General features: G+C 39.1%; 1 protein-coding gene across 1 annotated transcript in view; it reads right to left on the bottom strand.

The window, feature by feature from the left end:
- Window positions 1-18,283, bottom strand: part of LOC126187305 (cytoplasmic aconitate hydratase-like) — a 311,989-nt gene that overhangs the window by 212,867 nt on the left and 80,839 nt on the right. Inside the window, exon 3 of the mRNA XM_049928298.1 lies at window positions 5,831-5,997. Within this exon, the coding sequence (XP_049784255.1) occupies window positions 5,831-5,997 (167 nt within the window). The remainder of the gene's footprint in view (window positions 1-5,830; window positions 5,998-18,283) is intronic.

Genomic DNA, 18,283 nt, shown 5'->3' with positions numbered 1-18,283 from the left:
GAATGGCCTGGATATACCCACAACTTTTTGTGTTTAGGGTTATTGTAATGAACCCATTTTTAGTTTCCAGTCACAACGTGATGCAGAAATCCCTTCTGTTTTTGCCTCTGAAGCAACTGTTCACAAACACACGAATGCCATTCAACGTCTCTTGGTTTCAGCTCATGCGGGACTCAAGTTCCTTCTTTCTGAATCATGCCCATAGCCTTGAGATGTTTTGAAATGGCTTGCTGTGTCACTCCCACTAATCGTACCAATTCTTCTCGAGTCTGACGTGAGTCTTCACTCAGCAATGTCTCCAATTCTTAATCTTCAACTCTTCCACCACTATGCCAGACTACAACGTAAAAATTACCGTTCTTGAAGCACTGAAACCACTGGCAACATGTTCTTTCACTATTAGTGTCCTTACCATACGTACTTGACAGCATTCGAAGAGACTCGGCTGCTGTTTTCTTCACATTGAAACAAACCAGTAACACCTCCCACAAATGACGAGAATTAGGCTTGTAAACTGACATTTCCAATCAAGAACCACTTTATGATGCAGACACAAATCAACTAATGTTTGAATGAAGTTATGTTGGCCGAGGTCCAAGCTAACTGCCTGACATCTGCGATCTGTTTCTTTCGTCCGCTACTTAACCTTGTCGCTCCTATTGGCAAACGGCGGAAGGAAAGTTGTACACCTTGTACAACTGAGCTTTATTTGGATCGGTCTAGAGTAAACATCAATATGTAATTTTCAGTAGTATGTTTAAATCTCATCACCAATGGTTTACAATCCATCTGTCTCCAGTCAAATGGAAGCTAATCAGTAAGTGGGTTCAGCTTCAAACTGGTGAAGTGTTACACATTTTGGAACAATGGGATACACAAGTTATGTCAGTAAGAGATTTTAGCAATTGTGTCAAGCAGTTAGTCATTATTTGTAAAGCTCTGGTACTATGTTCCAACAAGCAAGCATGTGGAATTCAGTTATTCCTAGGAAATATGGAGGCACCAGAGTGCAAGAAGATAGTATCAATGCCAGAACCACACAGTCAGTCAGTTGGCAATCAATGGATGTATTCTATGTCCTCACCAAAAACAGTAGTCGTAAATTGTTACAATAATAAAATATTTACTGGTATGACAAAACTAGAGTTAATACAGAGTGGGTTTTCAGTTAATGTGACTAAATATGACACAGCCATAACCCAGATTCACCTTCCTGCTACAAATACAGGTACCAAGATAATTGTAGAGATTCTACCAATCTTGTATTGGCCGGAAAAACCTCCAACTGTGTTACCCACTTAAAACCGAACCTTCCTGAATAGTACCTTGCATCCCACTTTGCTACAAATAGCAGATGAATTAATCATTTCAGAGAAAGGACAAATTCCAGTAGATCAAATGCTACAGCATATCAAGAGAAATGTCAACGGACTATCATCATGGTCAGTGTAACACTAGCGTTATCAGGATACCAGCATTTATTTGAGGCAGTTCACGTTTATCTATGACAAATCACTTGTGCAAAAGAAGCAACTGTTCATGAGATTCTCATGGAACTGATTCATAATAGCAAGTAAGAGTGTTGAAGGGACAAAATGTATAACAAATTGAACTATGAAGATTATATTAAACTAAGGTAAGCTGTCCGTTGTGATTGAAGGACCCAAAGATTGAGAGTAAATGTAAATATGTAAGATAATTAATTAGAAGACAATGAAACAGTAAAATTTTTGATTAATTTTATTATAGTGGAGGGGTGTCTTTCACCATGGTAGTAAGGAAACTGAAGAGAACATTCTTCTAAGGCTCTAAAGCACAGCATTGCTCCTGCACACAGAAGTATCAATATGATCCAGCTGCTAGGCATAAACATTTCGACATAATTAGTCTGTCACAAACAACATCAACACTTCTGTGAGTGAGTACAAGTGAGCTCAGCAAAAAATTAAGTGCAGACCAATCTGCCTCCATTACACCTCTTAACATTATGTAAGAAATACTAAGTAGGATACAACACCACCTATCACAGGTTTGACAAAGCAGTTACGACACAGACAAATTCATTAAGCCACTACGGCAAAACTGAAGACTACTGACGACTCATAATGAATAAGAGCAATTCAGTCACATAAAATGACTTCATACAGCAAAGTCTCTCCCCAACACCCCACTAACCTAGAATCAGTCTATCTGTAGGATCAATGGTGTTGCCACTCAATTATCTGATTACTGTATTGTAACATCTTGTTTGAGAGATTGTTCCAGTACCAGTCTTACTCCTTCTATCTTAAGAGAGTACCACCATTCCATAGCCACTGATGATAGAAGCCAGGCTCCTGTATCAACTGCCACAGATGCTTAGTCCATGGGCCTACCACATCATCCCAGCCTGTGGCACAAACTGCTTGAAACTCCAGCACTGCTCGGGTCAAATGGCCTAATTAACCTGCAGGCCAGGATCAGCATTCAAGATGACCTCACGGTATCTGACACTACGGTGCATCTGATGGGATAACACTCACAGTGTATGCCCAGAACGGCGTGTGGAACAACACACACAGACTGTAGTCACTGTCACCTTCATGCAGAGCTTCTGACGGGGCATGCCTTCCACATCACGGGCGGTAACCCACTTACTAGAAGTCAACAGCCTGAGCACAAGGCTGATGCATTGAGATATGGCAGCCTTAGCCAGCAACTGGGTTTACCCGACTCCTCGCCAACCTGCTAAGCCACCAGCCTCCAAAGAAGATACAGCAACGGAATGTATTCAGGGAAATAAATGAAGCAATATTTAATCCTCTTATTGCATCTGGCAAGGCTACATAGGTTCCTTGGACTTCTTCCTGACAACCAGTAGGGATTTCCAATCTCTCCATTAAGAATAACTTGCTGGATTCTTTTGCTAGAAACACTTCAATCCAATCAAAAAAACTTGTCGGATATTCTGTGCACTCATATTACATTAATTATAGGGGATAATGCGGAAATTTAATGAATGCTAGAAGTCAAGGAACAAGGTATCAAACTTGGTGCTTGTATTTACTTCCTTCTGGGTCTCACGGTTGAACAGAGCTAGTGGGGTTTAATATGATCATTGTTTGTGAAATGCACATTTATTTCTACACAGGAGATGTTCACTTTCAAGAAAGATGTCTTCTAAATTTTGGAACGGACTGACATCAGTGATAGAGGCCTATAGTTGTGGAACTCTTCAATGACCACTACAAAAAATGGGACGGAATGACCATATTTTTCCAACTGCTAGAAATGTTTCGCTAATCCAGCAACCTACAGAGACTCAGTTGGTGACAATGATGAGAAGAAGGCAGTTACAAAGTCAAGATCAATTTAATATGTTTTTGTATAAATTAAAAATAAAATAACATCTGCTCACAGTAAACTGACTCTATAATGTAACGAAAATACCAGTATTCATCTGTCTAAGGGAACAGTTCCCAGTACATTGTATTGATGCTGATTAAGGACAGAAATTATCAGTAATGAGAAAATGAGTATGCAGTAATTCAAATTTATTCGAAAGAAATGTTTTTAAAGAGTTCTTACTTATGAAGAAATTTAGTTACTTGCAAATATTAAGTTTATCTACAAAAGCTTGAGACAAATCTAACACTAAAATTTTACATCCAGAAAGTATATCACAAGCCATTTACTGCAGAAAAAAAGCTGCCAGAAAATAAAAACCTAAAAATATAAATTTGTAACATAAATGAGAGAAGATGTGTTAGAGAGGACTCAGATATTGTTACCCTGTTGTCATGTAATTCAAACCAGCATAGTTCGTTAAGTACATTGTCACTGAAACTTTGGAAAACACTAGTGCATCTTTATATTACTACATCCCAAGAGTAAGAATTATATAGAGTGTTAACACAATATAGTGTACTATGAATAAACATTTTATAACAATAAAATTGTATTTAAGATAAGAAAATTAAACTACCAACAGTAAAAATGAGAAGTGTAATTTACATGTGTCATTATCGTTATTATTCAAGCATATTAGTAAACTCTCAATTATGAAATAAATGATTCCAATTTCTATCATTATTTCTAGGAATCAGAAGCATGAACACAAATTGCACATTTTAGATAATCTAGACAAAATATGAAAGAAAAACATACTAAAATGCCAAACAAGATGCCACGTGGCTGCACATGCAGCATAAACAATACAACGAGGTGATAAATGTCATAGGACAGCAATATGCACATACACAGATGGCACTAGTATCAAGTACATAAGGTATAAAAGGGCAATGCATTGGCAGAGTTGTCATTTGTACTCAGGTGATTCATATTGAAAGGTTCCCAAAATTATTATGACCATACAACGGAAACTGACACACTATGAACCCAGAATGGTAATTTGAACTAGATGGTTGGGATATTCCAATTTTGGAAATCATTGAAGAATACAATATCCTGAGAGCCACCGTGTCAAGAATGAGCCGAGAATACCATATTTTGGGCATTACCTCTCACCACAGCCAACGCAGTGGCTGACGGCCTTCGCTTAATGACAGAGTTGCAACATTTGCAAAGAGTTGTTAGTGCTAATAGACAAGAAACACTGTGTGACATAACAGCAGAAATCAACGTGGGAAGTGTGATTACTGTATCCAATAGGACAGTTGGATGAAATTTGGCGGTAATGGTCTACGGCAGCAGATGATCTATCAAGTGCCTTTGCTAGCAGCACGACATCACGTGCAGCACCTGTCCTGGGCTTGTGATCATATTGGTTGGACCATACGCGATCGGAAAATTGGGGCCTGGTCAAATGAGTCCAGATTTCAGTCGGTAAGAGCTGACTATAGGGTTCGAGTGTGCCACAGAGCTCACGAAGTCGTGGACTCTGGTTGTATACAAGGTACTGTGCAAGCTGATGGTTGATCCATAATGGTGTGGCTGTGTTTACATGGAGTGGATTGGGTCCTCTGGTCCAAACGAATTGATCATTGACTGGAAATGGTTATATTCAGCTAACTGGAGACCATTTGCAGCCATTCATGTTCTTAAACACTGGAATTTTGATAGGTAACAATGCACCATGTCACTGGGGCACAATGGTTTGCAATTGGTTTGAAGAACATCCTGGACAATTCGAGTGAATGATTTAGCCACCCAGACTGCCCGATATTAATCCCACTAAACATTTGTAGAACATAATCAAGATGTCAGTTCATGCACAAAATCCTGCAATGACAAAATTTCTGCAATTATAGATAGCTGTAGAGGCAGTGTGGCTCAATATTTCTGCAGGGGACTTCCAACGACTTTTTGAGTCCATGCCACATTGAGCTGCTGCAATATATCAGGTAAAAGGAGGTCTGACATGATATTAGGAGGTACCCCACAACTTCTGTCACCTCAATGTGTGCAACACAATTGTAATAAGCGTGCATCCGTGCGCACGTACGAAAAGATATTATATCTCTCTCGTTATAGCTCTCAAGTCCTGGAAATGGTGAATCACCTCCTCATAATATAGCAATCGTCAACCACGAATTGCCACTAACAACCTGTTGCGTGCGCGCGCGTGGCGTGTGCGTGAGAGAGAGAGAGAGAGAGAGAGAGAGAGAGAGAGATTCTGTTCTGGTTCTTAGATTTTGTAATTAGCTTTCTGTAAATCAATAATGATTTATTTCATGATGAAGCAACTTAAGCTCACATGGTCCCATACAATCTGATGAATTAAATTAAATTTACTGCGAGTACATACAGCCAATGGTTCAAATGCATATTTTATTTCCAAATAGAATAAACTTTGTAAATGACAACTCTCACAATAAAGCCTTTATATTACCTGGAGTATTACTCTGGCAGGTTTGAAAGCAATTTCAACGCCACCTTCCATGGACTGATTGTCTTGCCATGCCAGAATGGTTTCCACATCTTTTTCTTTCACTTGAAAGTTGTCACAATTTCTTACTGCAGACTCGAGCAAGACTCTGACTGAGAATGGGAGTTTATCTGTAAAAAATATTACAAAATAATGATCAACACTTTACCATATTACATCACAATTTTATGGTTTAAGGGAGACAGAGAATATTGTAACAAGGCGACAGATAGAAAGAGAACAAATGAGAGAGAGGGACAGTGGGGAATTAGCACAGCAGCATTCCCTTAGTTATTTTCCGAGTAAGCTGTTTATCTCCGCCTGTATGCAAAATCTCCCCATCCCCTCCACCAACCCACTTTTTCTTGTTCATTTCTATAAATGGAATTTTGCCTGGAGGCTCATTCATGAGCATCAGTCTTCTCTCATTTGTGTTTTATCCCCATTACAGTCTATGTGCTGGAAATGTCATTCCTTCAAAATCATACATCTGACTTGTCAAAAGTTAGAAAGTCCTGCTGCCACAGTCTATTTTGTTATTCCATGTTAACTTGCAGGCTGAGCGTTTTTCTCTCACAAATTATTATTATTGTTCGTTCTTTCTTTCTTTCTGTCTTTCTTTCTTTCTTTTCTCAGACATTAAGTCTGGTCAAAAATGGAAAGTGATGCAGACCTTGATCAAGCGTGACTTCCTTTTAACTGTACGGTATATGTTATATTGCATTTAGAACTTTCGGGTGATTGAACATGTATCAATAATTACAGATTTCTGTAGTTGTATATATAAGTTTGGATGTAGTTGTATTGCATTGATGTACTGGCGGATATTGTGTGGTATGACTCCTGTAGTTGATAGTATAATTGGTATAATGTCAACTTTATCCTGATGCCACATGTCCTTGACTTCCTCAGCCAGTTGGATGTATTTTTCAATTTTTTCTCCTGTTTTCTTCTGTATATTTGTTGTATTGGGTATGGATATTTCAATTAGTTGTGTTAATTTCTTCTTTTTATTGGTGAGTATGATGTCAGGTTTGTTATGTGGTGGTGTTTTATCTGTTATAATGGTTCTGTTGCAGTATAATTTGTATTCATCATTCTCCAGTACATTTTGTGGTGCATACTTGTATGTGGGAACGTGTTGTTTTATAAGTTTATGTTGTAAGGCAAGCTGTTGATGTATTATTTTTGCTACATTGTCATGTCTTCTGTTCTGGGGTATACTGTATTTGCTAGTATTGTACATCCGCTTGTGATGTGATCTACTGTTTCTATTTGTTGTTTGCAAAGTCTGCATTTATCTGTTGTGGTATTGGGATCTTTAATAATATGCTTGCTGTAATATCTGGTGTTTATTGTTTGATCCTGTATTGCAATCATGAATCCTTCCGTCTCACTGTATATATTGCCTTTTCTTAGCCATGTGTTGGATGTGTTTTGATCGATGTGTGGCTGTGTTAGATGATACGGGTGCTTGCCATGTAGTGTTTTCTTTTTCCAATTTACTTTCTTCGTATCTGTTGATGTTATGTGATCTAGAGGGTTGTAGAAGTGGTTATGAAATTGCAGTGGTGTAGCCGATGTATTTATATGAGTGATTGCTTTGTGTATTTTGCTAGTTTCTGCTCATTCTAGAAAGAATTTTCTTAAATTGTCTACCTGTCCATAACGTAGGTTTTTTTTTATGTCCATAAATCCCCTTCCTCCTTCCTTTCTGCTTAATGTGAATCTTTCTGTTGCTGAATGTATGTGATGTATTCTATATTTGTGGCATTGTGATCGTGTTAAGTGTATTGAGTGCTCCTAGGTCTGTGTTACTCCATTTCACTACTCCAAATGAGTAGGTCAATATTGGTATACCATAAGTATTTATAGCTTTTGTCTTGTTTCTTGCCATCAATTTTGTTTTCAGTATTTTTGTTAGTCTTTGTCTATATTTTTCTTTTAGTTCTTCTTTAATATTTGTATTATCTATTCCTATTTTTTGTCTGTATCCTAGATATTTATAGGCATCTGTTTCTTCCATCGCTTCTATGCAGTCGCTGTGGTTATCCAATATGTAATCTTCTTGTTTAGGGTGTTTTCCCTTGACTATGCTATTTTTCTTACATTTGTTTGTTCCAAAAGCCATATTTATACAGGGTGTTTCAAAAATGACCGGTATATTTGAAACGGCAATAAAAACTAAACGAGCAGCGATAGAAATACACCGTTTGTTGCAATATGCTTGGGACAACAGTACATTTTCAGGCAGACAAACTTTCGAAATTACAGTAGTTACAATTTTCAACAACAGATGGCGCTGCAAGTGATGTGAAAGATATAGAAGACAACGCAGTCTGTGGGTGCGCCATTCTGTACGTCGTCTTTCTGCTGTAAGCGTGTGCTGTTCACAACGTGCAAGTGTGCTGTAGACAACATAGAACAGAGGATTTTTCTGGTGTTCTAATTCCACCGCCTAGAACACAGTGTTGTTGCAACAAGACGAAGTTTTCAACGGAGGTTTAATGTAACCAAAGGACCGAAAAGCGATACAATAAAGGATCTGTTTGAAAAATTTCAACGGACTGGGAACGTGACGGATGAACGCGCTGGAAAGGTAGGGCGACCGCGTACGGTAACCACAAGGGCAATGAGCAGCTAGTGCAGCAGGTGATCCAACAGCGGCCTCGGGTTTCCGTTCGCCGTGTTGCAGCTGCGGTCCAAATGACGCCAACGTCCACGTATCGTCTCATGCGCCAGAGTTTACACCTCTATCCATACAAAATTCGAACACGGCAACCCCTCAGCACCACTACCATTGCTGCACGAGAGACATTCGCTAACGATATAGTGCACAGGATTGATGACGGCGATATGCATGTGGGCAGCATTTGGTTTACTGACGAAGCTTATTTTTACCTGGATGGCTTCGTCAATAAACAGAACTGGCGCATATGGGGAACCGAAAAGCCCCATGTTGCAGTCCCATCGTCCCTGCATCCTCAAAAAGTACTGGTCTGGGCCGCCATTTCTTCCAAAGGAATCATTGGCCCATTTTTCAGATGCGAAACGATTACTGCATCACGCTATCTGGACATTCTTTGTGAATTTGTGGCGGTACAAACTGCCTTAGACGACACTGCAAACACCTCGTGGTTTATGCAAGATGGTGCCCGGCCACATCGCACGGCCGACGTCTTTAATTTCCTGAATGAATATTTCAATGATCGTGTGATTGCTTTGGGCTATCCGAAACATACAGGAGGCGGCGTGTATTGGCCTCCCTATTCGCCAGACATGAACCCCTGTGACTTCTTTCTGTGGGGACATGTGAAAGACCAGGTGTACCGCCAGAATCCCGAAACAATTGAACAGCTGAAGCAGTACATCTCATCTGCATGTGAAGCCATTCCGCCAGACACGTTGTCAAAGGTTTCGGGTAATTTCATTCAGAGACTACGCCATATTATTGCTACGCATGGTGGATATGTGGAAAATATCGTACTATAGAGTTTCCCAGACCGCAGTGCCATCTGTTGTTGAAAATTGTAACTATTGTAATTTCGAAAGTTTGTCTGCCTGAAAATGTACTGTTGTCCCAAGCATATTGCAACAAACGGTGTATTTCTATCGCTGCTCGTTTAGTTTATATTGCCGTTTCAAATATACCGGTCATTTTTGAAACACCCTGTATCATTGCTGAATACTTCTGTTATCTTTAGTAATTGGTTGAGTTGTTGATTTGTAATTTGCATCTCAGCACAATGGCTAATATAATTAAAATGTATACTGCTAATCAAGTTGCCTATCTTTGTCATTCAGGATTATTCTTTCCCTTTAGACTGATTTCAAATCTTAAGACTGAACCACATGATAGGCAACTGTTCAGATGGGTACCTAGCGAGCTATGTTGGATATCCATTATCATCACTATGTTGTCTAAGGGAACCTCACAGCAGCCCTTTGTTATTTGTCCGTCTGTCAAGCCCGCCTCCTCAGGTGTGGGCAGAAGTATCCAGTTGAAATTTACGTCAAACACTAAGGTCACTGGTCCTTCAGCGGTGTAGATAATTTAAGCTTCAACGTCAGTGAAATCAAAAGATACCGCCATACCTGTCACATATTTAGATACACACAACTTCACTGTTCAAAACCTTTAGATGAATTATCTACATAAGTGATAGGCCTGATGGTGGTATGGTAATGAGCATGCATGGAAACTCAAATGTTGCACAGTCAAATCTTGTTTGGACCATGGATTTTTCAGTCTTATTTTAACCTAGCCTTCACCTCTCAATAATGAGGTGAGTCACCAGAAACAGCATGTGGTTTGATTCCATGTTAAACTGTAGGTCCCCTTTCTCCGTTTGGGTAGCGGGGGCTGGTTAGGGGCACACACATCGCTGAAGCAACATCCAATAGAAACACTAGCACCAGGCCACTTAGCAACACAAATCATTATTGTTATTATTTGTATACATAATTAAGTTCATACAGAACCCTCAGAGCAGATGTGCTACTTGTACTTGTCCATTTTTTTTAAAAGAGAGATATAAATTGATAGCCCACAAATTTTGTGATTATAAGCTTCTTCAGTGGAGGGCACTGAAAGGCCACACAACAACGTTTGCTACATGTGATGCCCACACACCATCGCTTCTCCCTCCCGCCTACAATCACAATCACAAGCACAAGTGCACAGAGAAGACATAGGAAAGCATGGCAGAAAAGAAAAGAAAGAAAAGTTTAAGATCCCATTGCCAACAGAGTACAAGATATCTTAGAGGAAGGAAATCAGCTATGCTACTTTGAAAGTGCCATCTCAGCCCTCACCTTCAACAATTTAGCAAAAATCACAAAAACACGGATAACTGGACAGGGATTTGAACTGCTGTTTGCCCAAATGTGAGCCCAGTATATTACATCTTTGACATCTGGAGATTCTGCTCAGTGAGCATGGAAGAGGAAAGATGAAAAGGCAGTGGGAGAGGTGGGCACAGCACATGAAAGAGAAGTAGCATGATATGCATGTGATCACAGGGAAATTGATGGATATGGATCAGCTCACTGCTTAAAGATCAATTGAAATGAGTTTGCTACCTTCTGATTTTGGCTTGTAGCAGTAAAAGCTTGCATTCTATTAAAGTTATGGTGTCTCTTCATTAGTGGAGCATATTTTAATAAACTGGAAAACATGTTTCAGAATATATATTGATGGGTTAAGCTTATCCATTGTGGATATTTTAGAACCCGTGACTTAATAGAATGTAAATATACAAAACTGCTACCAGACATTTTCTTGACTAATTATTTATTATTTCATGAACTGGTTTTCAAACCTTTTCAGTTTCATCTTCAGGTGGTTTCTGAAGTTACATCATTATTTCTAGCATAATGTTGGGTGCTGGCTTGTGACAGTACGAATGGCTTTCTTCATTAATGTCCATCTGTCTGCTTCCATTCTGATGGCCAGTTGCTATATCACTTCACGCACTTTTACACAATCTATGTTCATTTGCACTGTGACAGCAAAATTTTGCCAGCATCCAGCATGTGCTATACAATTGTTGTATAGCAACTGTTGGGTAGTTATTAAAATATAAAACATGCAGCTTCATTTTTTATGCTGCTATTGATAAAGGCTAATCAGTCAAAATCAGAATAGCCACTAAGTAGGCATTGACTGTAATAAACTTTTTGGTTAATAGTTAGAATCGTGAAATAGATAAGAGGAGAATCCTCATTATTGTCAAGAGGCCCCTCTGAAAGGCATTGATTGCAAGTGAAACCTCACAATGATGAAATGGATTAAAAAGACATAGCACTTATTCATAAACCAGGCTTTCCAAGTCCAAAGCAGGATAATGTGATAGCAGTCTAAGGAGGACATAGCTATCACCACCCCCAGGAAGTGATTCTGAGGCAGTGTAGGGCAAGTTATTTCTTGGCCTTATGTTTAAAATGATAAATGTGAGGCATCCATGTTAGCTTAGCATTGAAAAGTAGTCATAGAATTTGGTATGATTTTATGATCTTGATTAACATTATATACATGAAGGTCTCACTGCAGCGTTACACACATCAATAAAATTATTCTGGGTGTATGATCACATGATCATGTGCTGAACGTTACCTGGAATAGTAACAGGAACATCTGGCCACAAAATGAGAGAGAGGGAGAGAGAGAGAGAGAGAGAGAGAGAGAGAGAGAGAGAGAGAGAGAGAGTTTTGTGCTTGCAGTAATGCGTGTGTTTCTACTTTAGAAGAAGGCCTTTTGGCTGAAATGTCAAATGTACAGCAGTCTTCTTGTTGAGCCTGTCTGTGACTACTTCTTCTCATGACAGTGTATTATTTACTACATATTCGAAGTCTTGACTGCAATCCAATGCAATCAGCAACAGTTGTCTTCTGACCATACTGCTACTGTAATTGATACATAAGATGGCAGACATTGTTGCCAATCACTTGGTATTAAAATCTGTAACTGCACTTTTTTAATTGTATCTGTTATGAGGTTGACTACCACCCCCATCCCTCCCTACTCACCTCATTGCAATCCCGCCCACTTTTCACAATTTGGAAACAAAGCAGTGAAATTTAGTTACTGACATTTTGAAACTGGGTGTCTGCAAGTCGTTTGATAAATGGTGAAACAATTATTGATTTGGACTGTACAGACTAAATGACTTCTACGGATATTTTACCATTAATTTTAAGAGGCCTTGTGTACAAATGATTAGCTCATGTGCTTTAAATCTGTTATCAGAACAACATTCACGCAATGCCAACACTTCATTGCAGTCCCCCCCCCCCCCCCCCCCCACCTGAAAACAGGCTGTAACACTATGTTCTTACAGCTGTGTGTGTGTGGGGGGGGGGGGGGGCTTTAGTGGTGCTCCGCTGATTTTTATACCGAAGCTTTTATTGCCATGGTCATTCTGTGTTAAAGTAGACACTTCTCAGTCTTTCCTGCATGCCAGGAAACTGAGTCTCACAAGACACTGTTCTTTGTGTAATCCTTTTCCTAATAGGAATTAAGACCTACATGCCCTGAGATCTTATGTATTACAGGTCTTTCAATGTATTGCAGAATGGCAGAAAAAAAATCCCAATTTTGGTGCCTCACCTATGTCAACCAACTACTACTTCCTATACATACATAATGCTATATCAGAGCATAAGTCACTGGTATCTTTGATATGGGTGGAGGTATTGAGGTGGACATACTTGAGATTGAAGTTGACATGAGAAAGCTGGCTTGTTTGGTTGAGGTGAGGAGCAGGTGAAGCAAATGTGTGAAAAGTTGAGATTCTGGAGGAATGTTGATAGGACATCCTCACTCCCAGTCCAGATCACGAAGATGTCATCAGTGAATCTGAATCAGGTGATGGGTTTGGGGTTCTGGGTCGTTTGGAAGGATTCCACTAGATAGTTCATGAATAGGCTGGCATAGGATGGCGCAATGCGGGTGCCCATTGTTGTACCATGGGTCTCTAACCCTCCACCCAACAGTTTCCCCTTCCTCCGCCCTGTCACCCATTCCCAACTCACCTTCAGAATGTACCACTCCCCACTGACTCCCAACAATCGTGCATCGCATGCATGCTTGACCATGCATATACTTGCCACCCCTCCCTTCCCACATTCCCCGGGTTGGTAGGGGGCAAAGGTGTACGAGAGAGAGAGAGAGAGAGAGAGAGAGAGAGAGAGAGAGAGAACATGATTGCATGCATGGGCAATTACTCTAGCTCAAGTAAGGATCAGTTTTCTTTCTTTTGTGTATGCCCATCAAAAACTCAACACTCTTCTTTTCTGGTGAGTGGTGTGCTTTAATCTGAAAATATTTACAAAACAAATTTATTTTAATACCACATTGTCAACTACTAAACAAATTATGACTATCAATATTTTCAAAGATAGGCAATTGGTTCAATGAATATTTTAATAATATACTCTAATAAATTACAATGGTTGGTTCATGGTTGGTTCCATGTTCGGGGACTAAAGAGCGAGGTCACTAGCCCCTTGACCCAGACATAGTTCATCTGAGGTTGTAATTACAGCCAGAAATTTGATCCAATTATGAAAGTACGTAGGAGTGGTAAAATCAAGGCCTTGAAAAATATTGATGCCAGACCTGAGAAATAATTTAAAGAGAAGTAAAAGTTGATGGGTGTAGCCAGTATATAGGCCATAGTAGACAAGGGATCTCCCAGGGCTCAATGTGTGGCAGGACACATCCCACCCACATCTTAAACTCCCCCTTCTCCTGCCATCTCGTTTAAGGGTGAATACAGTTATGGAGTAAAGAATGCCTTCTAGCTGGGAGATACATATTAGTAAAAATGAGAAAGCTAGAACTGTAATGAATAATAATAAAATAAGGTGAGAGAAATAATCAGATAGGTGGGTGGTTGCCGCAAAGCAAGTGTCCTCTTACAGCCATTCTATCTTCAGTATCTACATATAAAAGGCAATGTCCTGACTGACTGACCACCAGCCAACCCAAACCGCTAAGGATAGAAAATTGAAATTTGGAGAATGTGTGGATCTTAAATCACAGGTGTTGTCAGAGGGATTTTTCGAAATTCCAGCTATAAGAGGGTAAAACATAGGATGAAGGAGCTTTTTTATGTCACTATTAAGACAATTTTGAAGCTAGATCTATGAATCTGGTATTTGGTTTCTCAGTAAGAAGTAAGTGTTTCAGCGTTTTTGGAAATTTAACCCTATGGGGATGAAACCATTTTTCAAAAAATATCATTATTAAAGGATTACTAAATTATTTTAAAGCTACATCTATGAACACTGGTATTGGACTTCTCAGTTACAAATAAAAAAGTATGTGTTCAGTGTCTTTGGAAATTGAATCCTTAAGGGGGTGAAATAGGGGATTAGATTTTTTATGAAAATATTTGATTATGAAAGCATTTTTAAAGCTAATCCACTAAAATTTAAATTTGGCCTGTCAGTTACAAGTAAAATAAGTACATGCTTCACTGTTTTTTGAAATTCAACTCCTAAAGGACAGAAACTCAAAGTTAGGACAGAGTGTGGATCTTACTCTGTAGGCATCATTTAAGAAGGGACTGTCCGAAATTCCACTCCTCAGGGGGTGAAATAGGGCGTGAAAGGCTTTTTGAAAATATGTAGCTATTAAGAGAATTTTGACGCTAGAACTACAAAAAACTGGTGTTTGGTTTCTCAGTCAGGAAATAATTATGTTCCTTTGGAAATTCAACAACTGAGGGGACAAAATAGTGGGTGAAAGTTTTTTTGAAAATAAACAATTACTAAAGAACTCCTAAAGGATTTTTAATGGTAATTGGTATTTGACTTCTCACTTAGGAATAGAAAACAACCCCAAGGGAGTGCAACAGGGGATGAAGATTATTAAGAAAATATTTCATTACTTTAAAAAAAATTAAAGCTACATTTATTAAAATTGGTATTTCACTTTGAGAATTATGAATTATTTAGGAATAAAGGAGATCACTCACCAAAAGGCAGATGTGCTGCATTGTCGATAGATACACAAACAAAAGTACAGAGCACGGCTAAGTACACTGTAGGGAGATAGGAATGTTGTTCTGTCATCTGTGTGTGTGTTTGGGGATTGGTGTGGGGGGGGGGGGGGGGGGGCAGCGCATGTACCTACTGACGATGCAGCACTCTAATAACTTGGAGTTTCTGTCCTTTAGGGGTTGAATAACAGTGAAGCACATACTTATTTTATTTCTAACTGACAAGCCAAATTTAAATTTTTGTAGACTGGCTTTAAGAAATGCTTTCATAATCACAAAACTTTCTGTACATTATTATTTCACTTCTCGTTTAGATATAAAGCAATATTTGTTAGGGGATAAAAGTTGCTATGGAGGTATCTCCACAAGGAAGCAAAAGCTGTGATTAAGAAAAACTTAGGACTCCAGTTGGTCACAAGTATGTTTGGAAAAGACCATGCTTATGTGGCATTAATTAGCATGAAAAGCTTAGAAGGTGTTGCAATTTGTGAACATAAAAATTCGATTAAATAAAAAACAAAACAAAAATCTCTGCTGACAATACAGTCTACGCAAGTGAAACAGCGGGCGCTAAGCTAGTCTGTTATAATCAAAGTGTTCAGGATGGGAAAATAACCCACTACACATGGAAAGAAGGAAGGAACGAATGAGGAGTATCAGGTAGCAGTAGTCTTGTTGACAATGTGGAGTTTATAATAAAGGGTAGTAGCCCACCAGTTTTTCTTCCATATCTTGAGTGAGGAGAGGTCTCATTTGTACCCATAAAGCCACACCTGAGATTGTCAAAGTGAATAATGGACGAGTAATCTCATCTCTAGCCAAATGGTCAGCCAGTTCATTCTTCAGGATCCTCACACAGCTTGGAGCCAGAAGAAAGCCAACAGAGCAGGAAGTGTAACTACGATCAGAAGGAAGTCGTAAATACTACATATCACAGGGTAACATGAGTAATACTGATCAATACCTGTACACTACTCATTGAGTCACTACAAATTAAAACACAGTTGAAGAAAGTCTGTTTAATAAAAGGTAGGGCTCTGTTAATGACCATCATATCCATCATAAAATCACTTCACATACCTGGCACCATATGTTGTTTCAAACTGGCGTGATATGTAAAAAGCGTATCCAATCTTATCCATGGTTTCAGAAAAGAGCTATCAGTGTAAATGACAGTAGCAGCCTGATACTCCTAAAGAACATAGTATCAGATGCTGAAAGGTCATTAAGGTGAATGAAACTTTATATCCTTTAAATGGATTGGACCTAATTCATGGTCTGGGTACTAAACAAGAGACAGGAAGAAGAGGGCAAGGGATGCAGGTGCAAGAAAACATGGAGTACTTCTCTAGAAGGTTAGGTGGTGGTCCCAGCTGAGGGTCTTCAGCATTCGCATTCAAACTGATAAGCCCACTTCGAACGTAGGTGTCAGGTTTGCAGAAAACTGTTGGATGGTGATTGCATATGCGAGCAAGAGGTGGTACTGTCTGAACTGAAGAGGGAAGATCCCTGCTTTGGCAAGGAGATGTCACTAGTTCAGAAAGCACCAGAGCCCAGTCTCACTCTATAATGATGGACTGGGTCCAACAATTTCAACAATATAAGTGCCACTGGGTCATAAAACCAGCAACCAGAGCCCAATGAGAACGAGTCTGGGGCAGAGTAAATGTGGATGGGACTAGTGTGTTCTGCACCTGAAGAGATGTGAACAAGCAAGCACATAGCATTTAGCTTTCGCATGCAGCTAGTCTTTAATTGACAAATAGGGGCAGCCATGTCAGCTTTTTATGTGAGGAGTCCCAAAATTCAGTACTGTGCAACAATGCCACATTCTGAGTACCTAAGTACAGTTCTGGGCCATGGACTCTGGTATGATGACAGAAACGTAGGGCTCAAACTTTCGTGAGAGAGAATTAGAAGTCACGGGAAAAGGTCCAAGCCAAGGCCCTTAGATGGCATGTTGGGGCTAGTGTAGAGCCAAGGCTACAGTTTGGGAGCTAAATCAAATGCAAAAGTCATCGACATACAGCGCAAGGGTGACCAATGGCTGACAGAGGCAACTAGTCAATTTATGGCAATGAGGAACACTCAACACAGAGCCCTGAGGGATGCCACTCTCTTTAACACAGCATCATAAGCACATTAGTGGTTAGTTACATTATGTGACTGCCCTAAGATCATTGACTATATTTTTATAATTTTTATGTCTTTACTTGTACTTAATAAACTGTATTTATGCTTTGTTCTTTAAGTCTTTTTAGTGATAATTGGCATTATGGGGGAGGCACTTCTGATAAACATTACGGCAATTGCTTATATCCTTCAAAGTTCTTGCAAATGATTATGTGAATGTATACTTTTTGTTGTTCATTAGTACATGATTTCTGAAGGATTATGATCCTGATTATGTCAATATTAGGTGTTCACGACAAACATTATATAAGTTACTTATAATCCCAATTTTTTATACTCATTGTTATATGTTAGATATTTTGTTTCATGTTATGTTATGAGGTGTATCACAGTTAATATGCTTATGATGCTGTTTCTAATTTGGTTAACTTTCTAGGTGGTCATATCTCATAATTGATCCTCATACGATTGATGAATGTGATATTGCCTCAGACACAGGTACGTTTACTTTTTGATTAGGTGACAAATATGGTGATTGCTGTTACTTAAAGTTACTAAAAGTTTTTGTTTTATCCATGAGTAGGTCTTCTACTTTCTGGCTTTCTATGTCAGCATGAATTGGTTATTTACACTATTTACCTAAGTTCATTCACTATATTACAGTAATAGTTTTATGTTTTCACTAAACAGACGGCATTTGTTCTCCATTTTAGTAGGTTTTTGATGGCAAATGACATTGTTGATAAGCCACTCTTAACATAAACATTATGACAATTGT

Source organism: Schistocerca cancellata, chromosome 5 (assembly GCF_023864275.1).
Source record: "Schistocerca cancellata isolate TAMUIC-IGC-003103 chromosome 5, iqSchCanc2.1, whole genome shotgun sequence".
Lineage (NCBI taxonomy): Eukaryota > Metazoa > Arthropoda > Insecta > Orthoptera > Acrididae > Schistocerca > Schistocerca cancellata.
This window is presented reverse-complemented; position numbering and strand designations above follow the sequence as displayed.